The sequence below is a fragment of the Penicillium robsamsonii genome (genome assembly GCF_028829455.1).
Source record: "Penicillium robsamsonii strain IBT 29466 chromosome Unknown utg000006l_segment0_segment0, whole genome shotgun sequence".
NCBI lineage: Eukaryota > Fungi > Ascomycota > Eurotiomycetes > Eurotiales > Aspergillaceae > Penicillium > Penicillium robsamsonii.
In genome coordinates, this window is record NW_026643224.1 from 1,314,789 (window position 1) to 1,329,468 (window position 14,680).

Consider the following 14,680-nt stretch of genomic DNA (forward strand, 5'->3'; position numbering starts at 1 on the left):
CCAAGTCTACGAGAAAGGAGTGTTGCACGGAGCCCCGGAGGGAATGCGATGCGAATGCGGTAGAGCGCCTTGTTCAGTCGACTTGGCATGCAATTAAGAAAATCTTGATTGGGTTCACATGAGGGATCGTCAATATGATCAGCATTTCCAGATATAAGGCGTGATAACAAACCATCATCCACACCCTCTCAACCTCGGGATACGACTGTTAACTTTTCTAATTACTCCATTGTCTTTATTTTCTTTAACAATTCCCCCTGACCACAAACAAATTTTCTTTTAACGCAAATATGGAGTCGAACTTGAGTTTGCAGGTCACACTGGCCCTCCAGGCACCGATCCTAGAGGCACAAGAACCATTTGCTCTGCCAATCAAAGTTTCTGTTCACAATGCCGCAGATTCGCCAGTCACTATTCTAAGATGGAATACCCCATTAGACCCTCAGGCTGGTGTTCTCGGTGTTTTCGAGATTTGTGACGCAACAGACCAACGGAAATTGCCCATTCCTACTATTATGGTATCACGCAAGCTACCTGCATCTGAGAATGATCTCGTTGAGATACAAGCACGCAAAACTCTTGATGTAACTATCAATTTGCCGATTCAAGGCCTTGAAAAGGGACATGAATATTCTGTTCGTGCGCAGGGAACTTGGCATGCAGTGTGGCCAACTGAATTATCCAATGTGACTGTATCCCAGCTTAAGGATAACACAGGTGCCAGTCGCGGGGACTTCCTTTCTAATGAGTCCTCTGTGACCATTGAGTGAGCGAAGTATTTGATTTTTGGATACTGGAAGCAAAGGAGCAGCATGTGAGGGGAAATTGACCGATCACTATGTCCTACTTGCTACGATCTATTTTATGTCCGTTCGCTGGAGAATGGGATTAGGCCAATCTGTTTTCACTGTCGTTCACATGAATGCCTAGAAGATAGCAGTTCTGTGTTACATGTATTGGGGTTCCCCGATACTGAACAATTTGTTAAACAAGATTTAATCCGATGTCTAGTATTAAAATGTCCACTTGCCATGACTAAAGTGAAGCGCTGATAATCCAGTGTTCACTAGCACACGTCAACTTTTCTACTTCTCCATACAATACTCATGTCTTTCTACAAAGTACCAAACCCAAAAGAAGATGCTAGAGCAGTGTTCGAAGTTCTGAAACGGGGTGGTATCGCCATTATTCCGATGAGCGTTGGCTACGGAATAACCGCGATCGATCCGGATGCATTAGACCGGATTTTCCGAACGAAACAACGAGAACCACACAAGCGACATGCAATGGTTGGCAGTTACCTTCTGCATCGAGATATTCATCTTCTTCCCCCACAGGAAGCCGATATAGTCAGACTCTTGACTGTAGACTTGGATCTTCCTCTTGGGGTTGTTGCGCCATATCGGCTTGACCATCCCGCAATTCAAAAGCTTCCACCAAATATATTAGCACAAAGCGTTGTTGAGAACACTCTGGCAATGTTGGTCAATGGAGGCGCTTTGCTAGACGAATTGTCTCGACTTGCTACTCTAGAGAAACTATATCTGATGGGGTCATCGGCCAATATCACCGGGAATGGAGTAAAGATAGCGGTTGAGGACATCGAGCCTGAGATCCTCAAAGTGGCAGATATAATTATCGATTATGGGAGACAAAAGTTTCACCACCCTCGAGCCTCTTCTACCATGATCGATTTTAGAACAATGAAAGTTATACGATACGGGGCTTGTTATGATGTGGTACAGGATGCTCTCTGGCGATTTTATGGAATCAAATTGCCAGATGATCCTGGAACGTCAACTCGTTCGTCTTGAGAGACTTGTACAAACATGATATAATGAGTCTCGTGTACTTACAGAATTTGACACCATTAATCATGAAAAATTGATGTAAAAATGTAGAATAGCAAGTAATTCGGGAAATCATAAAAATAATATACTGGGATGGCTTTGCTTTGCGTCCAAAATATGGCAGGAGAACCATTCGAGAAGCTAAAAGTGATGTCAATATCAATGAGAGCAGATTGCCTCTCCTTATATCGGGGTCAATACGGAAATCCTACTTGTATTTTGCTAGTCAGGTAGAAGGATGTAGTTACGACTCATCATGTGTTGGCAACAGAAAGCCGATCTTGGTGTCTGTGAATCGTCTAATAAAAGGTACTAGAGCGAAATGCGGATATTACACAGAAAGAGGGAGAGAAGTTCTATGTCAAGCTCATTGTGGTATCTCATCAAAATCACAAGCATAGGAACAATGCACCAATACTTAGTGTGTGTTTAAAGCGTCACTGTTCTATCGGAATGTTCTGTAAAAGAGATTGAAGAGTTGGAACTTGGGCGTTTGTCAAAACTAGATGTAACTGATAGTGACAGTGTTTCCGGCGATAGAAGAAGATGTGAGAATCCGATCCTGATAGATGTCCATGATAGTAGCATTTGATGGCCCATAAGTATTTCTACCGCGCGACGCAACTGCATTAGAGAATACTACAGTGCCAAAGTTGGAGAAAGGTGTCATTGCGTTGTTCACGGAAAAGTCCTCCACAATCCATTCAGCATTGAACTCGCAGAGACTACCCCCAAGGCCATGAGGGAATATATGCGTCACAGATACACCCGTGGATAAATTTTCAAGAGTAACGGAGCCGGAACTCCTCGAAGTTGCATCGACTCTAGCTTTGATAACATCTCCAGCCGAAATTTGGATGTTGCTAAAGTCATGCGCGTAGTCTGGATACCATTTGTACCATGCGCTGTACGACGTAGTGTCTCCTTGAATACAGAAATCGATTCCTGTTTGTAAAATAGCTGTATTGCAAGTATCGCCGTCGATGCCAACCCATGCAGAGGCGCAGTAATTTGTGTAGGAATTAGCACCCCTTGGGAGTTGAGGGATGGGAACTGTGATCTCTCCGGATACCGAAGTGTACCCGGTACCAATAAGCACAGCCCCGGCCCAGTTTGAACTGTAACTCGCCTGGGAAGTCTGATTCAGATAGAACACTTCTGAGGTATTTGGATTATAAGGTCGGTTCGTGTGGCGCGTGGCTCGGGAAGATCGCTGTGTTGCACCGCCCGCCTGCCGCCGAGAAGTGAGAGGAGAGGCAATGATAGAGGTGGCGAGTAGTGCAGCACCTATGATTATGGAAGGGAACTTCATAGTAAAAGCCTGGGTGTTGAGTCGGTAAAATACCGTTTGAAGTGTCAAGAACGAAAAGCGAGATTTAATACAAGAGAGTTGGACAAACGCTTCGCACCAAACCCAACGTTTATATAGCATTGCGCCGAATATTGGCTGAACCCAGATAAGACTAGATTGCACCAAAAGAAATGAATGACTATATTACGGGATGACAAAAAGCGCAGATGATCACTGTCGGAGACCGATTACTAGTGTGAAGTTGCGAGGTAGCCTCACGGCCAACGAAATGCACAAGCATCATCTACCCGAACATATTTAATGATAAAGGCTTTCCTTGCATAGGTACGTTACATGGATTCGGACTAATATATACATATATATACCGACGTAGAGTAACTATAGGCCTGGCCACTCTGATTATTTATTGGTATAGCCTGGCAGAGGCGATATGTACAGATAGCAAGTAAATTTAATATAGACAGCGTGACCGAAAATAATAAGGTTATTTAGCCTTGCGTTACTCCTTGATTCACGTTTGGTCTCTGCCATTTGGCTCCAGATCTGCTCAAGAGTCTCGAGAGAGAGGTGACAAGGGGAGGGTTGTGATAGAATTAAAGGTGTCTCACGCCTATAGACCTTGGCTCCTCTCTACTGATCTGCATTTCTCTTCATTTCTTCATTTCCTTCTTCTACATTGAAGGTGTGAGTAGAAATGGGTTGAATCTCTGTTTTATCTCTCGATGAACCATTTGATGACTTTACCAAGGAGCCTTTTGCAAAATGCTTGCTTCTCTGTCACGCAACGAAGTACAACAGGGCAAAATCAAAAGCCTCTTTCATATTCCTGCACACATTCATGTTGAAGTGACATGAAATGTTTCAAAGCAAATATCGGAAACTTTCAATCTCGTGGTCGGTCTTGTTAGAAAGCTCGTCTTGTAGTTCTTCAGTCTCCGTAATCTCACTAGGAGACCCATATAGCCTATCCCGTCGACTGTTTTCCGAGACGTAAAATATATAGAGACAGACCAAGAAGAATATTCCGAAGGCCAGTCCTGCCATAGACGCTTTAATACCGGTCTTATCACGTTAGAACCAAAGAGTAAGAAAAGGCCATAAGAGTGAAGGACTGACTGGATATGTAGGTTCCTCAGAAGGAATGAAAAATTGTGGCCCGGCAATATTCCCAATGCAGTACGCGGCGAACATGAGGGCGCTCACAGTACTCTTCTTGGTAAGCCCGGCGACGTTTGAACTGATCAGACTGAGGGACAAAGGAATATTGGCAGCAAAGATAGCACCGAGGCAAAGACCGGTCATTTTGCCAGCCTTATTATCATCACCTAGCTTCCAAATCAGAAGCATACCCACCATCGACACCGCTGTATTAACGATCATCATGATAATGCGAGATTTTGGAACAAGGGCGGCAAATCCCGAAGTAAGAATGAGAAAGACAAGCTGGGCACCGCCAATAGGCATCTGAATGAGAAGAGCCTCTAAATGGGGGAATCCAAATCCGGTGATAATGATAGAAGAAAAGCTTGTGATGCCACCGTTGCAGAAGTTGACACACAGCGTATAAAGGACTAAAAACCACGTTTGCAGGTCTTTGATGGCCATTAAAACCTGTCCCCATTTGAACTTGCCTGTGTCCAAAACTCCAGTCTTATTTTTCAAAGTTCTGTGGACTGCAATAGCTCGTTCGTTCGGTTTGAGGAAGAGGGCCTTGGAGGGTGAGTCTGGTAGTGTAAAGAACAAGACGACACCATAGGCAGAAGTGACAGCACCCAATACGAGAAACAACAGTTGCCATTGAGCAATAGCTGTGACGCGAATATTGCCAATACCGTAGGCAATCAGTCCACCAAGAAGAACAGCAACAGAGTTTCCAACGAACCATGCTGCCTGCCGTGCTGGCTGCTCCGCTCTGGTATAAAACATTCCTGTTATTAGCGCGAAGCCAGGAGCAATGGATGCCTCTGTCAAAATAAATTCATTAGCTGTGTCGACAATTGTTGGCATATGGATTCCCACCTCCAACTCCCAAAAAGAATCTCGCTGCCATTAGCCCACCCCAGTTCGTGCAAGCAGCATGAACCATCAGACAGCCACCCCAAACACAGACAGCACAGCTGAGATATTTCCCTAATGGAAGTCTAGAGCGAATAATTAGCATATGTCATTATGCATTCATCTCTCAAACATACCTCACAACTAGATAGGAGCTCGGCCAGCTCCACGCAAAATAACCAAAATAGAAAATGGCCGAAGCCCAGTTGTATTCATTTCCTTTCAAGTCCTAGTAATAATTATAGACCTGTATTAGTATCCAACACAATAATGAGACTTTAGACATATGCTGATTGGGATGTGGACTTACCAAATCCTGTCGAAGACTGAAAAGGGTTGCCTGGCTAATTGCTAGTTTGTCGATGTACTGCAACATGTAGCAACCACCCATAAGAGGTATTAAAAATAAGTCTAGCTTTCTTAAAACCCTTTTCTCAATTGCAGGGGTTGTTTCTATCTCAAGCACTTGTCCGAAATCCACATCGCGAATACCAGAGCTCGGCTCAACCTTGAGCATTGCAAGGTCTGGGTTGGTACCTCCGGGCGGGAGGTGCTGTTCTCCCATACTGACTGGCCGAAAATAAGCAGTGGAGCAGAGAATATGGAGAAAATTGAAGAATCTTTGTGATATCTGAAATAGAAAGATGATCGACTTGGAATATCTATCAATTTGCAGGCGTCTCGGGGGGTTATATATGGCTTCCAGGACAGAGGCCAACTGTGGCGAGACACAGGGTACGACAATAGCTGATAGGGCACCGAAGTCTATAATTGATGCGAGTTATCGAGTCAATATTACGTTAATACGATTCTACTCCAAGAAAAGGCGGGGGCTTGGGACGATAACAAACGCCATGAACGCGGGCGAGGTTAACGGCAATTAGAGACAGTTATAGTGAGGTCTAGATGCCGAGATACGATCCATATGTCTCTTTGTAGCTAGCTAGCACCGTTTGCATAGATTTCGTGAGGAGTAGAAGATTGGCATTATAATATCGGCAGTCTAGCGAATCATATGCCACGTCGGCAATATGCAATATGGATTATCCTCTCATCGGCAACCCACTTCTCCTACAGCCCTCGATAAGAAGCCGGAGAGAATAAAGGGGGATGAGAGATAGCCAGAGGCGAAAAGAAAATTCAGAAAAGAAAATGAGATATTGAGGATCCCACAAGCCTTTTGGTCATGGGATGAATCTATAGCTCTGATCCAATATGTTCACTCCATATGCCAAATATGGGCTCACAACATTACAGAGGATACTACCCCGGATTACACTAATATGTGGAGGCCCCCGAGGGAGATCTAGCTAGGCTCTCGCCAAACTCGCCAATATGAATGATAACCGCATCTCCGAGTTACTATAGACTTCGGCATCGCCCCCGCTTCGTCGGCAAACGTCACGATACTACCTGATAACGTCAATCTGACTTTTAATCTGCATTTTTTATAGTTAAATAGGACCTTCAGGTAAGAGAGATTCCAATTTGATCATGCTGGAATTGAGCAAGACAGTCAAAACACCATGACACTCATAACCACCAATATCGAGGAAGTGAAGTCGTTTGCAGATGCCACAATTGAGGCACTACAACAGAAATTGAGGGAATTGAACCATGAAGTATGCTAATCCTTGTATAGTTTTATCTGCAAGGCTAACATGGTGATTAGATCTGGTCAAATCCTGAGCTTGCTTACCAGGAGCACCGAGCCCACGATACAATTTGTGACTTCCTCGAAGGACAAGGCTTCACTGTTACCCGTCACGCTTATGGCCTTGATACCTCTTTTGAGGTTTTGAGTGGAACTGGTGGGCGATTGATCAATTTCAACGCAGAATATGACGCATTACCTGAAATTGGTCACGCTTGTGGCCATAACCTAATAGCGACCAGCAGTATCGCTGCCTTCCTTGCCCTATCGTTTGCCATAAAAAGGTTTAACGTCCCCGGTAGAGCCCAGCTGTTAGGCACGCCAGCCGAGGAAAATGGAGGCGGAAAGGCCAAACTCATTGATGCCGGCGCTTACAAGAATGTTGATATCTCCCTAATGGCGTAAGACCACACATTGTCGCATATGAAAAGAGATGGAATCTTATGTGCTGACTTGATTTGCAGCCATCCGGGACCTCAAACGCTTTACCCTGGCCAGGAGCCATGCGATGGCATAGCTGGAACGCTTATGAATGCACGCAAGAATATTCACTGTGAGTTGCCCAATCAATTCTCGCTTTCCATGCTGATGAAAGTCATTCAATATAGGCGAATTCACGGGCAGAAATGCTCACGCCGGTGGAAACCCCTGGGAAGGGATCAACGCACTTGATGCTCTGGTCTCATCTTACAACAACGTTGCGGTTCTTCGACAGCAGCTTCTTCCGGACCAGCGTGTTCATTGTGCTTTCTTGGACACACCCAAGGTAGCTAACGTGATCCCAGATTATACGAAAGCGTTGTGGCAGGTGCGCAGTCCTACATTGAAGGGATTGAACACCCTTATCGGCAAGGTGCGGAATTGCATTGAGGCTGGTGCGTTGGCCACGGGGTCTCAGGTCAAGATTGATGAGTATGCATCCCTTTATAGCATACATGTCTAGGCGCTTATGAAAATATTTACTAATGAATTTAATTCCAGGGATGAGCTTTATACCGATGTCCGATTGAATGACACCCTCTGTGAACGCTACCATGTCCACATGGGAGGGTATAGTCGCAAGGTTCTCAAGCGCCATGACAAAGTCCTAACAGGATCGTCGGATATTGGTACGTGGTAGGATATTATTCGATTTCATTTGACAGGACTAACCCGTGTAATTCAAAAACAGGCAATGTTAGCTACGAGACCCCCACGCTTCATACAATGTTTGCGATTCCCGCTCCTACAACTTCGTTTCCACATCACCCGACGTTTGCAGCTGCAGCTGGAACAGATGAAGCTCATAATGAGGCATTGATTGTTGGTAAATCTTTGGCGTTGATCGGTTGGGATATGATTGTAGAGAATGATATGTACGATGTGGCGCGGCGTCAATGGAAAGAAGAGGTTTTGCGGGAGGAGTAGATGTATGTAGCGCGCCTAAAAGCCATCAGATTGCATAAGGAATCCATCTATTTTGTCAATAGAGACGATTTTGAGCGCTTCGCAGTTTGAACAAGTTGAAGTCTTCAAAAACAATGTCAATTTCCCATATGGCAGTCCATCCGACAGCGAGTCCAAAAATAAAAGCGCCCCGAGGTCAACGTCATGATGACTCAGCTTTCCCGCGTTATCTTATCGGCTTCGGCAGTGAGATCGGACACCATCCCGACACCTTTTGCTATCTTCGCTCGTTTCGCTCATGTCTGCAGGTTGACCCCTGGTGGTTCATGTCCATGCAGGGTCTGGGGCGTAATGGCCCGCGTTCTAAGAGTGGTAGGGTATATCTTTTACTTTCCTACATGCCCGACTAACTCACTTCTCGGTACAACATAGGTTGTAGTACCTGCCGCCGTCGCAAGGTCAAGTGTGGGGAAGAGAAACCAGTCTGTGCAAGATGTTCGTCTCTGCGCCTCAATTGTGAATGGGGGGTTCCAGTGAAACGTGGGCGAAGCACACAAATTCGACATCTTGAACCTGCACCAGACCAACCAGACACTCAAGGGCGAGCTGAGGACCTTGCCGGGGTTCAACCCAATGCGCTTTTTCAATCTCTCTCGCCGGTCTCTTGGGCATCTGGCGTTCTTCCCTTTGATACGTTTGATCCGGCGCCAATTCCGACTCCCATATACCCTTCCTTGAACGTCAATGTCACATGTGCCAATTCATTGACACTCACCTCTCTTGATCGACAATACTTCCAGTACTTCCCTTCTTCCTCGCTTGTATTTTACTACATGAAGGGATGGAAGTGGAGCGGGCTCTGGTGAGATTTTTATGGTTACTGTCCACTCGAGACTCGAAGAGTTCGCCCGGCTAATTGGACGAAAATAGCCATCTTTACGAAGGTGCAGCTACATCAAATAGAGTTATAATGCGGATGATATTGGCAATAAGTGCATGTGATATGCATCGAAATGGGTTGATTACGCGCTCTCGGGATCATGGTCGGTACCATTACAGCCAAGCCGTCAAAGAATTCAGGCAACTGCTTGAGACGCCGCGCCAGGTTTCATTGGATGATGTTGAGACAGTTTTCGCCACTGTGTTTTTGATGATCGCGTGGGAGTGGCAGTTTGGACACTCGGTGCGCCACGTGAGAATGCTCTCATGTACTGGCTAGAGTTATCATCGGCTAATGCGTATCTAGCTTCAACTCCACCTCCAGGGCGTACGCTCGCTTCTGGAAACACACCCACAACTATTCCGCATTAAAGATGTGAATGATATGTTCTTGTCTCCCGGAATTAGTACATTGGCCAATGATACCGTGGCTGTGGCCAAGGTCTCCTTCATTCCTGAGCAGCTTTTGTTGTGGATTTTGTGAGCTCTGTTTCCAGGCGTTATACAAACGACTCCCACTGACGAACACACAGATACATCGATGCTAGTTGTCGTCCCATTGGTCTTACCGAGTCACTTAATGATTATGTGGCCCAGTCCGGGAATCCCGCTTTGCAGCCGGACCATCTTTATCGCTGTGCTCGTCTCTGGGGCCGATGCTTTTGGGGCGAGCAGTACCCCGACGAAGAAGTTATGGACGACATTGAGAACTATAGAGCTCTCGAGCTATTACATGCTGGGTTTTGCCTACGCCATCGAACTTGGAAGGTCCTCGTGGAATCCGCGGCTGGTACCACCGGCTCCGCCGAACCTCTTTTCCGTGAGATCCTCAGTATTAGAGAAGTCAGTATAGGTAACCCACCCCCAGATGCCGAGATAGTTACTGATTGTTTGGTCAGAAATTCTCCGACCTTTTTATTACCTCTAGATTTGCTGGTAATGTCTCGGCTCGACGTACTCTCAATACCATATACATGGCCGTTTCTACCTTCTACGCCCAGGTACTTCTCCACCGCCGCCTTCTCTGCGTCGATGCTTTACCTATGGGCATCCACCAACAAGCTACAGCAGGAATCATTGATATTTCTCAAAAGCAATTTTTGTCTGATCCAAAGCTCCTTAAACGTTTACACTTGCCGCTATTGATGGCAGTGATTGAAACCAACGATGTAACACATCAGAGCTGGCTGCGTCAACGTCTATGGGAATTGCGCGACTTTCACTCCGAGTTTGTTTGGGCGCATGATGTGGCCGAGCAGATTCTGGCCCAGCAAGATGTGGGCCAGAGACGATATGTTAACCTGGCCGAATTTTTACTAAAGCGTTTTCATGCGCCATGAAGCCTGCAGTCTCTTGTGGATCTACTTACTTCTTTACAGACCAACACTAATGTCTTAAGTCACTTTGCATAGCTGTCGGCCCTTTTTATTACACCCCTAAGCCCTTCACTGTCGAACCTATAGAAGTATAGAAATCCGTGAGTTCGGTTTCTTCAGAGTCATAGATTTATATTGAAACCGAAGGGATTTATTAGGAGTGTCTTTTAGCCATGAACCGAAGCTATCTAGAAGAATGCCATCCAACCCCCCACAACTCCGCCCAATCCTCACAGCCTGCTGCCAACGGCGCTGGATACTTGAGTAGGATTCGTGCCCCTGATGTACATGCAATTTAGCTGTTATGTCCTTCCCCACACATGTGGTAACCCAACCTACCTTTGGCGTTTGAGGAACCCAGCAAAGAACTTGCCGATTTCAGGGTAATCACCTAGACCCATAATAGCAGAGACATCTAGCGATCCGAAAATGTCAGTTGTATGTAAATATCTCACGACAAGGTATTTGCTTACATTGATCTGGGCGAACAATGATAAGAGCGCCTTGTGCCGGGTCAACGCCGAGATATTTGTATGCATGGCCGTGGCCGTCATTGTAACTCTCATCATCGTAATAAATTTTGTGTAGATCTAAATGTTTTGTTAGGCATGGTGGACATATTGGAAATCAGAATATCTGCACCTCTTGTTTGATTTTTCCCAGAGATCGGGTAAAAACACTCGGGGATCTGCTCCAACTCAACACCATGACGTTTTCCATGTCCGATTAAAATGATCTCGATGAGACTGTCAATACTTTGATCTTTCGGGGTGAATGTGTGGATGGGCCCATCGGCCGCGCTCAAGTATTCTCCCAGCTATATGATGCATTAGAGAAAGCCCAGGTAATATAATAATAGCGATAAACAGACCTTGTTGAGCTTCGAGTGGTTTTCTGGTACAGTCAGGTCACCTACGAATGCAATGACGCGCCACCGGCCATCGGACTTGAGAGATTTCATGAGCTGTAGAGGTTTAGAGTCACAAAATCGCACGACCTGTGCGCTAGGTAGCCGCATACCAACGGCCACATTGGAGGCGAGCTTGGTCGATTCCAATGCAGAGGTGATAGGTGAGACCTCATACTTGGCCGTTAAGCCTGCGGTGTATTTGCCAGATTTGATGAACCCTTCTTGGAACTCGGCAGGAGATGTCGCGGCCCCGGAGGAAAACAACTTTGAGAAATAACGATCAAATTTAATGAGATCAATAGCCACCTTTTCGCGTTCTAGGACGTAAGTCTCTAGCAGCGAGGGACTGGCCAGACCAGTTAAAATTTCGCCAAGCTTCCAGCCAATATTGTAGCCATCCTGTAAGCTGACATTCATACCCTGTCCAGCTTTGGGGGAGTGGGTGTGGCAAGCGTCACCAGCGAGGAAGACCCGGTTATTCTTGTGGAAGAAATCGGCATGACGTTGGCCGATCGCGTACGCCGACCACCAGACTGTCTCAACGAAGTCTACATTGTAAGGATGGAAGATGCTTTGTGCTTGGGCTTGCAATTTTTCCAGTGTCACTTCTTTCGGGTTGGTTCCTGGGGCAAGTTCAATATAGAACCTCGTCAGGTTGTCACTATCGCCTTCACGGGGAATAATCAAGACGTTTCCTGATTTTGACCGGATAGTAGACTTCTTGCGAATATCAGGGAAATTGGTTCGTGGCACCATGTCCATGACACCCCAGACGGCATCGCTGCTGTCTCCAATCATTTTGTACCCAAGTGCTTTGCGGACAATGCTGTGTGCCCCATCGCAAGCCTGATGGTTGGGTCAGAAAGTGTGTAAATATTCCAAAAGGATCATGAGCACCTACCAGTGCATATTTGGCTGCAAACACTTGTGTCTTTCCATCCTTTTCCGCAGTGACTTTGACCGGATAGGCGTTCTGATCTTCGGCAGAGGCGCTGTCAACTTTGACATCGGTCACGTTGTAACCATAGTCGATTTGTTGGTCATTATACTTCTGCATCAGCTCAATCAACAGCCCATTGATACGTGCTTGGTTCAGAATAACGTGAGGTTGGTGTGATAGACCTGGCTGGGTATCCGCTGTCCGCCCTGTCCGCTTGATGACGCCTGTACCATTGTCGGCCCAGAAGTTGACCTCTAAAACATGGTAGGCCTCACGAAGAAGTTCTTCTCCAATTCCAAAGCTTTCAAAGATCTCGACGGTGCGACATTGCACACCATCGGCTTGACCCATCTTCATAGGACCACCCCGTCGTTCTAATATCTTGCACCGCACCCCATACTTGGCGAGCCAAGTGGCAGCGCAAAGACCGGCAGACCCGCTGCCGCAAATGAGAACGTCGAATTTCTCCATTGTTCAAATGTGTAAGCGTAATTAGTATATCCGGGGTCTTTTATGGTGAATCCGGGATGTGACCCGGGATGAGCTCCGTGGGGGCTCGGGATGCGTTCCGAAAGGGGATGGGACGACATTCAGGAAAGCCTCGGTAGTCTCTAAATCGATGTCTCTTACTGCCGTTTTGATATTGCGAACTTCTTGTTTTAGTAGATCGGGAGACAAGGTTTCGGAATGCCGGTTATATTCAAATCTCGGTATCAGATTTCATTTGATCCCATTTGGTTTCTTCATATCCAAACACAAGGCATATGCATCATTAAGTCTGGTCTAAATCATTATATAATGCTCATCCTTCCGCCCAAATACCAAACCGAACGCCAGCGCCGGTACAAAACCATCACATCTTACAAAAAGTACTCGCTGCGCCCTGGCCGCGAAGTTGGAACATGCCGCTGGTCATCGCTGACTGCACTAAACAGCTTGAAGGTGGGTTTGAGATCATCTCCGATTTCACAGACCGAGGCCAGGTTTCCGCATCGGTAGCAGTAGTTCGGTGCACTCCACACGGTGACGACATTTTGGTTGTTAAAGTGGTATTTGTAGCCCTCGTTGACCAGTTGATGAGCACGTGCGATCAACGAGAGATCATTAACATGGCAGAACTCATCAGCCACTCTGTCTCCGAATAACCATCCTAGAATTGTCAGCTATGTGTGTCCAAGAAAAAAAAAGATGATTCTCACCTGCTCCTCGAGGACTGACAGCCCACGTCTCCACATCGTCTGGGTCAGACCACACGAGATCACAAAAGGCACCCTCATGGGGAATCTCCTGTGCGCGGGCTACCACGCGAACTTGGTCCAACGTGCGAATCTCAGGGCTCAAACCGCCGTGAACACACAGCACCTTGCTATCAATGATGGCCCCCAATGTCATGAAATCGAAAACCTGGCAGCATGCCTTCCATACTGAAGCACTGCCATATTTTTGGAAGCATTCTTCGTAGAAACCGTATACCTGAGTAATTTGGCGCGACTCGTGATTACCACGAACCAATGTGACTCGATCGGGGTATCTAGTCTGGGTCAGCAGTGAGCACTTCCATCTTTCGGGTGTTACTCACTTTGCTTTGAGGCAGAGTAAAAGCGTTAAGGTCTCCAGACTGAAGTATCCACGGTCCACGTAGTCACCCAGAAATACAAAGTTACGGTTAAGCTGGAGATCTTCGGGTGTACCGCTGGCGGAGCGGCTTCGTGCACTCGCATCTTCCTCTTCGTCATTGGGGTTCACGTTGGGGCCACGAAGCTTGTTGCGAATTTTAGGGTCTGAGATGCTTGAGGGGGGGGTTCGATATCGGCCGAGGTAATCACGGAGGGAGATGTCTTCGGGGGGTCCAGCTCTGTGCCATCAGGCATACCCCCAGAAACTCGAAAGAGTTCCAAGAGATCGTAGAATTGGCCGTGAATGTCACCACAAACTGTGACAGGTGTCGATACTGGTTGGATATTTGATTCTGTAAAGCACAGTCAGAAGAGATAAATCCAAGCCCAGGCTAGACTGAACTTGCCCTCCATCATGTATTCCTTGACGATCTCACACAGCTGCTTCATATGTGGCTCCGATAGATACTTGCAATCCTTCGCTGCCTCCAGCCACTCGTCGGGACCCGCATTGCGCTTAAGTTTGGCAGGACCCGGTTGAGGAATCTTGCTCTCAGGCATGATAAAAAAAAGAATTAAAGAGAAATAGCGAAAGAGAGTGAAGTACAAGTAGAATGAATGTGAAGGAGGAAGTGCAGGTTT

At 46.5% G+C, this 14,680-nt stretch overlaps 8 protein-coding genes across 8 annotated transcripts; 4 read left to right on the forward strand and 4 right to left on the reverse strand.

Annotated features, from left to right (window-relative positions):
- Positions 1 to 290: 290 nt before the first annotated feature.
- N7447_010242 (uncharacterized protein) lies at positions 291 to 770 on the forward strand (the record flags this gene model as incomplete). The annotated part of the gene is made up of 1 exon (XM_057234504.1): positions 291 to 770. The coding sequence occupies one exon, from the start codon at positions 291 to 293 to the stop codon at positions 768 to 770; it is 480 nt and encodes a 159-aa protein (XP_057081788.1).
- Positions 771 to 1,106: 336 nt separating this feature from the next.
- Positions 1,107 to 1,814, forward strand: N7447_010243 (uncharacterized protein; the record flags this gene model as incomplete). The annotated part of the gene is made up of 1 exon (XM_057234505.1): positions 1,107 to 1,814. One exon carries the CDS (start codon positions 1,107 to 1,109, stop codon positions 1,812 to 1,814), a length of 708 nt encoding a protein of 235 aa, XP_057081789.1.
- Positions 1,815 to 2,352: 538 nt separating this feature from the next.
- N7447_010244 (A4/G1 family peptidase) lies at positions 2,353 to 3,162 on the reverse strand (the record flags this gene model as incomplete). Its single annotated transcript, XM_057234506.1, has 1 exon — positions 2,353 to 3,162. One exon carries the CDS (start codon positions 3,160 to 3,162, stop codon positions 2,353 to 2,355), a length of 810 nt encoding a protein of 269 aa, XP_057081790.1.
- An 861-nt stretch (positions 3,163 to 4,023) lies between these two features.
- N7447_010245 (uncharacterized protein) lies at positions 4,024 to 5,782 on the reverse strand (the record flags this gene model as incomplete). The annotated part of the gene is made up of 5 exons (XM_057234507.1): positions 4,024 to 4,224; positions 4,279 to 5,126; positions 5,182 to 5,303; positions 5,355 to 5,446; positions 5,528 to 5,782. 5 exons carry the CDS (start codon positions 5,780 to 5,782, stop codon positions 4,024 to 4,026), a joined length of 1,518 nt encoding a protein of 505 aa, XP_057081791.1.
- Positions 5,783 to 6,743: 961 nt separating this feature from the next.
- N7447_010246 (M20 family metallopeptidase) lies at positions 6,744 to 8,278 on the forward strand (the record flags this gene model as incomplete). The annotated part of the gene is made up of 6 exons (XM_057234508.1): positions 6,744 to 6,839; positions 6,890 to 7,272; positions 7,336 to 7,424; positions 7,480 to 7,783; positions 7,853 to 7,980; positions 8,043 to 8,278. The coding sequence occupies 6 exons, from the start codon at positions 6,744 to 6,746 to the stop codon at positions 8,276 to 8,278; spliced, it is 1,236 nt and encodes a 411-aa protein (XP_057081792.1).
- A 949-nt stretch (positions 8,279 to 9,227) lies between these two features.
- N7447_010247 (uncharacterized protein) lies at positions 9,228 to 10,536 on the forward strand (the record flags this gene model as incomplete). The annotated part of the gene is made up of 4 exons (XM_057234509.1): positions 9,228 to 9,440; positions 9,504 to 9,676; positions 9,730 to 10,039; positions 10,096 to 10,536. 4 exons carry the CDS (start codon positions 9,228 to 9,230, stop codon positions 10,534 to 10,536), a joined length of 1,137 nt encoding a protein of 378 aa, XP_057081793.1.
- A 371-nt stretch (positions 10,537 to 10,907) lies between these two features.
- On the reverse strand, positions 10,908 to 12,893 carry N7447_010248 (putative phenol 2-monooxygenase; the record flags this gene model as incomplete). The annotated part of the gene is made up of 5 exons (XM_057234510.1): positions 10,908 to 10,987; positions 11,046 to 11,162; positions 11,215 to 11,389; positions 11,444 to 12,328; positions 12,384 to 12,893. 5 exons carry the CDS (start codon positions 12,891 to 12,893, stop codon positions 10,908 to 10,910), a joined length of 1,767 nt encoding a protein of 588 aa, XP_057081794.1.
- A 389-nt stretch (positions 12,894 to 13,282) lies between these two features.
- Positions 13,283 to 14,599, reverse strand: sitA (TOR signaling pathway phosphatase SitA; the record flags this gene model as incomplete). The annotated part of the gene is made up of 5 exons (XM_057234511.1): positions 13,283 to 13,572; positions 13,622 to 13,953; positions 14,002 to 14,183; positions 14,249 to 14,391; positions 14,446 to 14,599. The coding sequence occupies 5 exons, from the start codon at positions 14,597 to 14,599 to the stop codon at positions 13,283 to 13,285; spliced, it is 1,101 nt and encodes a 366-aa protein (XP_057081795.1).
- Between the last annotated feature and the right edge of the window lie 81 nt (positions 14,600 to 14,680).